Source organism: Silene latifolia, chromosome 10 (assembly GCF_048544455.1).
Source record: "Silene latifolia isolate original U9 population chromosome 10, ASM4854445v1, whole genome shotgun sequence".
Lineage (NCBI taxonomy): Eukaryota > Viridiplantae > Streptophyta > Magnoliopsida > Caryophyllales > Caryophyllaceae > Silene > Silene latifolia.
The window spans coordinates 15509282-15518883 of record NC_133535.1 but is presented as its reverse complement, the minus strand read 5'-3'; the positions used below and the strand labels follow the sequence as shown (position 1 = coordinate 15518883).

General features: G+C 34.8%; 1 protein-coding gene across 1 annotated transcript; it reads left to right on the top strand.

Annotated features, from left to right (window-relative positions):
- The first annotated feature begins 3390 nt into the window (after positions 1-3390).
- Positions 3391-6781, top strand: LOC141605252 (ATP synthase subunit delta', mitochondrial-like). The gene is made up of 2 exons (XM_074423948.1): positions 3391-3811; positions 6212-6781. Exons 1-2 carry the CDS (start codon positions 3575-3577, stop codon positions 6554-6556), a joined length of 582 nt encoding a protein of 193 aa, XP_074280049.1. The 5' UTR covers positions 3391-3574; the 3' UTR covers positions 6557-6781.
- Positions 6782-9602: the final 2821 nt, after the last annotated feature.

Here is a 9602-nt window from a genome sequence, read left to right as displayed (position 1 = left end):
ATTAGCTACTTAGCCTAATAGCTAACTTGATACTGGGTGGCTTAGTACATTTTTTTTTTGAGAGAAAAGAACAATTTATTAATAGAACGCCATACGACACTTACAAAGAATAAGTATAATCGAAAACAAATCTAATGGAAACCAAAGAAAAATAATTTTCTTATAAACTATGGATTTCAAAACAGCATCTGACAATTCGGCTCGTCCTATTATCGCTATCTTCATGTAGCTTTTGAGGGGATCCTTCATTTGATTTATGAGATAAAATTTATGTCTGACTGGTTCCAAAGATCGTTGACAAATAACTTTTACCCTTTGAAAGAACACGCTGCAAACCATCAACGAATTACTCTTGACTATATTACTGATAAAACTAACCCCATGAATAAATGGAAAAACCCTGAAATAAGGGACGGAAAAACGATTCCCACCAAAAGGGAGACTTTTATTGAATAGAAGATAAATATGCATACTATTGATTAAAATTTGAAACAATTTTGGGGCTTATCATCGATCAATTGATAATCGATGAGAGCCCCGTAAACTTTGATGGAGGCTAGGATTTTTAGAGAGAGTTTTTTGAGAGAGAGAGACAATGCCGACTACTCTTTCAATCAATCCTATTAGGATGTGGCTTAGTACATTTAATTAAACTAAAATAACAAATATTTAGTTAATTGTGATAATAAGTTACCCAAATCAAGTAAATTATTGGAATATTTTAATATATCATTTTTTATCTCCAAGTCCAAGTCCAGCTCTTGTGTGATTTATTAAAATAAAACTTAAGAAATTTCAATAATATAGACTCTCTACTATTACGTGGATACCCAATTTTCAATGAGACCTAGAGCTCCCAAAAAATCATTTTTTAATGAGAATATGGATGGATTATCTCTAATAAAAATAGTACAATTTTGCTCTTTGCAGCTTCAGCATCCACTCAACCCGCTGCCAAAAAAACATCCACTTAACCAAACTCTTTCATATTTTCTTACTTAACCGGGTTAGTATATGGGAAAAATATTAAACAAAATGGCCCTTATTGTTGAAGGATTCATCGAAGATCTTCAAAATTCTGATAAAGAGAAACCAAATATATGTGAATCCTTATTTCAAAAAAAAAAAAAATACATGTGAATCCTCGCCCAATTTCAACTTATTGATTAAATTAACATGTAACCAAAAAAATTACTCAAGCCTTCAAAGCAAAGTTTGAGTCAATAGAAAACAATCATAAAAACAAATTTAAGGCAATATAAATGAAGAATTAAGATCTACATGTTAATATTACAAAGTACGTATAAACAAATTTAAATCATAGGTCTTTTACCTTATCTTATTCATCTTATATGATAACAAAGTCTTTCACTTGTCTCTTCAAATCCCATCCACACTAATTTTAGCGGCTTAACCAACCCAGTTGTAGGCAAATGAATTTCATGAGGATCAATCTAATGAGCAACATAGTGAACCCAATGGAGTGAGGCTGAAGAAGACCATTGTGTTGGTTGCAATTGGCGCTTCAAATTTGGCACGATGATGCGTCATTTGTTTAGTTTATGGGGTAGGCCGATGGGTGAACAAAGGCTTCATTCTTCATAATATTCTCAACACAATGTATCATCAACATGCATCATATACATACAATAACGTTTGTTAGTGAATACGATACGATAAAAAGTACTCGTATAACAATAACCATTAATAATTAATTACTCATAAAAGCAAGTTCTATAACATGTGGCTAAACGAACATAGTAAAAGAACACAACGAAAAGAAATTATTTGAATCATGGAATCACGTTTGATATCCATGATAAAAAGATGCTATATATATATATATATATATATATATATATGTATTATGTATAAGTGTTCAAATTGTCTTGGGATTGGTCTGACGTATGTTTACACACAAAAGGTAGCAATAACCATAAGTATGTTAATTATAGGATTGTAGTAGTACTCAATTGCTTATTCGGTGATCTGCTAACAACCAAACAACTATTATTGAGTTTTCTATATTTAATAATTTATTTTAATGTATTTTAGGTAGTTCGTAAAGGTTGGAGACTCTATAATCGCTCGAAAAAAGCTTCCTTTATTAATATAGATAGATAGATATATTGATTATTTGTTCTTGGACTCCAATAATACATCACTATTTTTATATGTATAATATTAATGATTTGCTTTATACTCCGTACAATTAATGTAAGTAGACGATCACGCCGAGTCGTGATAAATATTAGTTACCTCATAGGACTCTTGAGGCTTGACCCATGATTTAGCATCCAACAGAAAGAGCTAAGACACTAGTTGGCTATCTCTAGTTGCATTACTTGCATATGAGCTTCGCACTCGACACATCCCACTCAATTACCATAATACAAAACAATACCAACTGCATAAAGACCTAATTGGACCTTCCTTTTCAATGGATAGTGACTCAAAACACAAAATACGGGACTTTAGAATTGATGTTGGTACTTTTTAAATAAAATGTTGTCCTTATATAGCTATAGCTACAACACCTTGAGTCATTTTCTAAAGTAATAAATGCACTTATATTTTTGTAGATATTTTTAAAAATCGAGAATGTGCACCAAATTATATTTCGTAATAATTTTATAACTTTCTCTCTTGCTTTATAAGTAATCATAACGATTTAAAGTCGCCTGCTAAAAATAAGTCTAATTGAACACTCTTCTTAAACCTAACTAAATCAAATTTAAATTCAAACACGAGATCAAATCGAGTCCTAGCCGCACTATAGCCGTAACCGAGTTTAAGCTCACTATAACTGAGCCGATAAACTCGATCTAGTTACTTACACATATGGCCATATGCAGGCCTATCAAAGTTGATCCGACCCGATAAAGACTGAACCGAGACCCAAAATGACTCGAAAAGTTAAACCCGAACTTGACATGATTGACCCGAAATGACCTAGGCTGACGTAGAACAACCTGATCCGAAATAACACTTCTGAAAAATGACTTGATAAATTATTAACCTGAAAATGACCCGATTTAAAAGTGACCGACCCAAATTCAACCTGAATTACCCATTTACCAAGTCTAGCCATATGGTATATTGGTATGTACCTCCAAAATTAGAATGCATTATCCATTTGTAGGATCAATTGGTCTCCCTTGTGACGGGTTACCATTTGTGCCAGATATTTTGTGAGTTAAAATGGTAACAAAATGGGTTAGTGGAGAAAGGAGACCACATGAATAGTGTTACAGAGAGAGAGAAAAAATGGGTACTTTGTGAGGTAAAATGGTATCCGTCACTCAAGAGTGACGGATATTTCATGTCTTCAATAAGAATTTGTGTTGTAGGATATCCACCCACACATATGGCATTCCCAAGTCCCAATCATATCATATCACTCACAAACCCACTTCCCAACAACAACCAAAAAACCAAAATCCCACCTATAAGTCCACACATACCACAACAAAACCACAAACAACACACACACACATTTTGTAGTTTAGTAGTAGTACCCTTTGTCTCCTTCTTTCTCCGACCTTGCAAATCCGAGCGACTTCCGACCGTAACAATGTCTATTACCACCACCCGTCTCCTCAACACCGCCGGAACTTTCCGGCGGTTCTCTACCGTCCCCACTGCGTCGCAAATGTTTGTAGAAGCGTGGAGTAAAGTGTCGCCAAATACTGACCCACCTAAACTTCCTCTTACTTTCATGCAGCCTAAACCTCCTTTCCCGGGTTCGATTCCTAATAAGCTCACTATCAATTTTTATCTTCGTTATTCCTTCGATATTTCCACTAAACAGGTAGCATAATCTTAATCGTCTTCTTTTACTTCAATTTTTTTGATTTCAGGCAATTGAATAATGCTGTTTCCAATGTTGTTGATGTTATGTTAGTGCGGAATTTAAAGTTGGGTTCTTTTTTGGTTTAATTGCATTGGGTTAGTGTTTGATTAATAATGTGATGTTTTAATTTTGTGGTGAAATTTTGGCTCATTTGTGGGTAGTTTATGAAATGATACTTCCCTCCCTCCGTCCCAATCATTTGTTTATCTTTGATTAAATTACGCCTTTCAAAGAATAAAAAAGGGTAAACAAATGATTGGAAAGGATGAGTAATCAGGTGTTACTATTTTGCTAGGTTTTCTGAATGATGATGGAGTTTGGGGTAACTTATTAGGTTGACATTTGTGGGTAGTTTATGAAATGATACTTCCCTCCCTCCGCCCCAATCATTTGTTTATCTTTGATTAAATTACGCCTTTCAAAGAATAAAAAAGGGTAAACAAATGATTGGAAAGGATGAGTAATCAGGTGTTACTATTTTGCTAGGTTTTCTGAATGATGATGGAGTTTGGGGACTGGGGTAACTTATTAGGTTGACATTTTGTAGATGAGCACATCTTCCTGTGGTATGTACAAAGATGGTCTCAATTGTGAGACTGTCTCGTACAATACTCGCTCGTGCTCTCATTGACTGGTTTGAATGTATGTTATCATGATATGCTCATAAGGTTTTTTGGTTTGGATTGTTCGATATCATTTGGGGTGTTTGAGGTGAAGATATTCATTCTGCCTCCTTGTGCTTATTTTTCTCCTTCATCAAACTTTGTATGTGGAAAATCTCGGGGGTCCTGGACTCCTGGTTCTCCTGGATTTTAATCTAGACACATTCGTCATTCGGTGAAAATGTTTGTGTATTCTCGAAGGAATGTGGAAAGAGTAGGGGTGTTAAATTTCATTTTGAGGATGAATGGATGATTAACTTTTGTTTTTGGAAGCTGAAAGCTTTATGCATTGTTCAAATAGAGAAATGTGTATAGTCGAGCCTGTTGATAAGCGTTTAATTTTCCTTGATAAATTATTGACTAATTTAGATAGGAACAGTTACAAAACTTATCAACTTGCAAATTATGAGATTCTTGAGGTTGTTTGGTGCTTCCGTATAAGTTTTGATACGCATTCACTATAACGTTAGTGACCTGCTTTTACAAAACTATCTGCGTCCTTTGAGGTTGTTTACAATGTGTTGGTCAAATGATTAGATTTATTATTCCTGTTCCGCAAGTCCTCTAGAGTTCGAAAATTTATGCCAATTGTGAAGCTCTGTATACCTTTACGGTAGAAGCAAACTGTAATTAGTTTGTAAGCTAGTTATGGTTGTCAGCATATGATGTTGAGGCTTAATGTATAACTTATTGAATTTTACATTGCACTCGGCAACATTTGACATGGTGTATTAGCTCATGTAGTCGTCAAAGTGCTTCAAATGAAAGCTACCTGTAGGATCTTACCATTGTGTCCTAGTGTGCAGATGTCAGCTACCTAGGTGGTAAAGTCATTGAAGGGTCGTACTCATGATCTTGGTTCAAAAGCCCTCAACATCAAAACCTCATTAGCCCTCTAGAAACAAATTTGTTCTAGTCTAACTCTTGAAATTGTGATTCAAATTCATTGTTGATGTGGCTTGCAATTCCTTTTCTGCGATACAATATACTGAACTTTAGTTGACCAGAATTGAATACAATTTAACCCTGAGGTTATCAAAGTTGAATTAGTGAAATTTTGGGACATCAGAGTAGATTAGCTCAAACCTCAGAGCACCAAAGAAAATGTTTTGTGTATATATGTCTGGTTAATGAACATGCAATCTTGTATCCAACTCTTTTACATTGCTTACCTTTTTCGTGACTCTGAGTTTCCTCAGATCATTCGCAACTTGTCACATCATGTTAGACAGCTGATTGAGGGAGATATTTGAGTTATCAGCTTCAAGATGCTTATGTTATTTTGGTTATCTTAACAAATCATTGCATTTGCAATTTTTTTAATGTGCTGAATACTTATACGGAGTATTAGTTGTGCAACTTGCTGTTCATTTTTGCTGCATTTAAGCTGCAGCGGAATTTACAGTAGATAAGCTAGACCTCGCCATTTAGTGAAGCTATCGCCTTTTAGTCTTTTGCTGGCTAGCAGATAATGTTAAAGCCTATAGAACCTCTAAATTAGTGACAGTTCTACCTTTCATTGTCCGTCTTTGAGTGTAACATTCCCATGTACATGCAGATTGCAGATACCAGCTATCTTAGTTGCTATGTGTTATAACTAAACCACGATCTTAATTGCAATCCTGCAGCTTCTATTGCTAGTGTTCGTTAGTGTTCCAGTAATTTCACATTTCTTTGTTTCTGACTGTTCTCAAAGGTCGATATGATAACTGTGCCTGCGACAACCGGGCAAATGAGCATTCTCCCAGGCCATATGGCAAGCATGACAGAGCTAAACCCAGGGGTTCTCTCTCTACACGAAGGGAATGAAACCACAAAGTACTTCATCAGCGGTGGCTTTGCCTTAACACATCCAAATTCAGTTACCGATCTTATTGCAGAGGAATCTGTGCCTATCGAAAGAATCGATCCAGACCTTGTTCAGAAGGGACTTGCTGACTTCTCACAGAAGCTAAGTTCATCCACTAGTGAGTATGAGAAAGTCGAAGCACAAGTAGGTGTATATGTTCACACTGCTCTATCTTCTGCTCTCATTGGCTAACAGTGCAACAAGCCCGTCTTATTAACAGATTTCCAATCCTATCCCCCTTCCGCAAAAGTTTCTGTGATAACACGAAATCATGGATCTTTTGTTGAAAAATGTCAAATGGTAATTTTCCTGCAGTATCATGCTCTCTATGTAGAAATAAATCCAAAAATGACATTCTTGTATATTGTTGATTACGCTCTCTCTCGATAGAGTATGATTTCGGCCTGTCTCTAATTAGCTATTCAAGCAAATATATTCAGTGCGTTCTTTACTTGAAGCTATTACAGTCCTTTAATTTTACATTTCATCAGCGGAATAGCTGTCTTAACTAGAATTTTGCTTGCAATGCACTGAGCGCGTCCTGCCTTGATCTCATTACTCGAAATCTGTGCGTAAACTTAATAACTGGGTCATTCGGGTTTGCTTCTGAACATGTTAGTTCGGGTTGGGTCATTTTGGGTACGTAAAATTGTTTGTCAACTACTATTGCGAAATAAAGTCCCTTCAGCTCAATACTCTGCATAATATTTTCCAACCAAGTCAAGACTCAAGAGTCAAGACCACACAAACCTAGAGCCACTTTGAATCCTCTATCAAGTTTTGAACCCGACGTTTCCGTATTTTTAGAGTTTTTTTGTCAAAAACTACCTAAAATTTACCTCATTTTCATAAATACTACCTAAAGTTTTTTATTTTGCGAGAAACTACCTAATATTTTTTTACTTTTGTCGAAAACTACCAAATTGCAATTAATGAGCAAATTCGACAATTTTCTTTTCCAAATTAACTAAAAATTCCGACAAATAAGTCAAAATGCCAATCGAATTAATCTAATTTTGTCCAAATTAGCCACAATCTCGGCCAAACTAGTCAAAATTGTAGTAAAACAAATTGAAATAAATGTTTTAGTAGCTAATCAAAACAGTTGGCGGTGGTTAAGTATAGTAAATAATGTATGTTCAATGCCAAAAATAATGTTTCGAGTTAGAATTTTGTCTAATTTGATCGGATTTTTCAATGTGGTAGTGTCCGACAAAAGTCAAGAAAATTTAGGTAGTTTCTCGCAAAATTAAAAACTTTAGGTAGTATTTATGAAAATGAGGTAAATTTTAGGTAGTTTTTGACAAAAAACTCTTTTTTTTTTTATATTATTAACTAGCTTAGGACCCGTGTAAAGTTGCACGGATATATATATATAGATAAAATATAAAAATAAGTTTTAAAATTTGTTATACTTAAAACATTGTATATTAATGATTAATAGCTACCATCGTATTGTGAAGATATGTTCAAACTTTTGTCACATATCATGCGTGTACCTGTGTTTAGAGGCGGCAAACAATGACACGACACGAAAACACGACACGAACCCGACACGAAGTTAATGGGTTTGGGTTGAGCCTTAATGACCCATTTATGTAAGTGGGTCGACACGAACACGACACGAGATTTAATTGGGTCGGGTTTGGGTTGAGCTCTCTAAACACGAACCCGACACGAATGACCTATTTACTAAATTAATCATAATTTTTCTTGATTTTCCATCGCATAAATATACTTACACTTTCCAAATATAGACAAAACACGAAAACCCGACACGAACCCGACACGAAATTAACGGGTTAGGGTTGAGGCTTGATGACCCATTTATGTAAGTGGGTCGACACGAACACGACACAAAATTTAATTGGGTCGGGTTTGGGTTGAAGGGTTCTTGACCCGTTTACATGTGACACGAACACGAACTCGACACGACCCGATCTGTTTGCCAGGTCTACCTGTGTTCCATAATTTTGATTTGAGCTTCTACAAACCATAATCTTTATCCTATATGTTATAGCCTATTAATAATTTTAAATGCAAGTAAATTCTACTTATAAATGATACATATTGAAATGTTTATAGTTTATACATAATTAAAGATGAAAATAAGCAAATTCTGCAAACCATAATCCTTACCCTATGTGTCATACGTATTGAAATGTTGCATTCCAAAATGCTAGCCATGATTATATTGAAAGGTAAATTCTCATTTAAGAAGGGTATATACCCATGTGGAAGGAATAAGACAAACGCAAAATACATTGAGAAAGCAAAAAAAAAAAATTGTCTTATATGACCATGTGGGACGATATTTGACCCGTTTTATTATTAAGACATATATCTCCATCATAAGGAAGGCTAACTGCATTTCAAGGCAATGAGACGGGGCAAAACCAAATAGATCTTTGGTCAGTAATTTATATTGTCAACGGGAAAAATAGATCTTAAGAGTAAAAATAAGAAGATAAATTAAAATGGGTAAACTCATATTTTGAGAGTCGTAGCATAAATCAAAACTCATTCATTTGATAATGTATTTAAGAATAAAAAAATTATTAACAGAGTGTAGTTTCTTCATTAAATTCTAAATTATAATGTTTTAATAAAAATAAAAATAAAAGTGGGAACGCAATTATAAAATACGGAGTATAAGACCGCTTTTGTGCTAATATGAGGAACGAGACAACTTCATTATATGAGATTGATGAGAGAGAAAAATAAAAGCTCTGAAAATACGGTAAAGTTCTAGGTTTTCTGTGCGCCGTCTTCAATAATGGCGAGATCTACCTCGACCAAATCAAATTCTGCTTCCAAATCAACACAGAACCAAAAAAATATTCCTTCTTCGTCTACCTCTATCCTAAATAACCCAAAAAAAACTGGCCCATCGAAATCGGCCGTCAATAAGGTGAAGAATGTGAATGAAATAGTGGGCTTGAGTCCATTTGAGCTTGAGTCTGTGGACATCAATGAAAGTGGTGAAGAATGGATTGTTCAAGGAAAGAAAAAGCAAGTTTTAACCAGTATTGACGAAGAGACTAAAGATTTACTACCATTCACTGCTGAGGATGTCCAGGAGGAACTTAACTACTGAAAGCCATCAGTGTACTGCTTTATTTTAGGTGCTAATCCACCTTTAGATGTGGTTGAAGGTTTTATCAGACGTATCTAGGTGAATTTCTCCATTGATAAGGTATCATTTCTGCCCAATGGTATTTTTCTAGTTCGTTTTGCG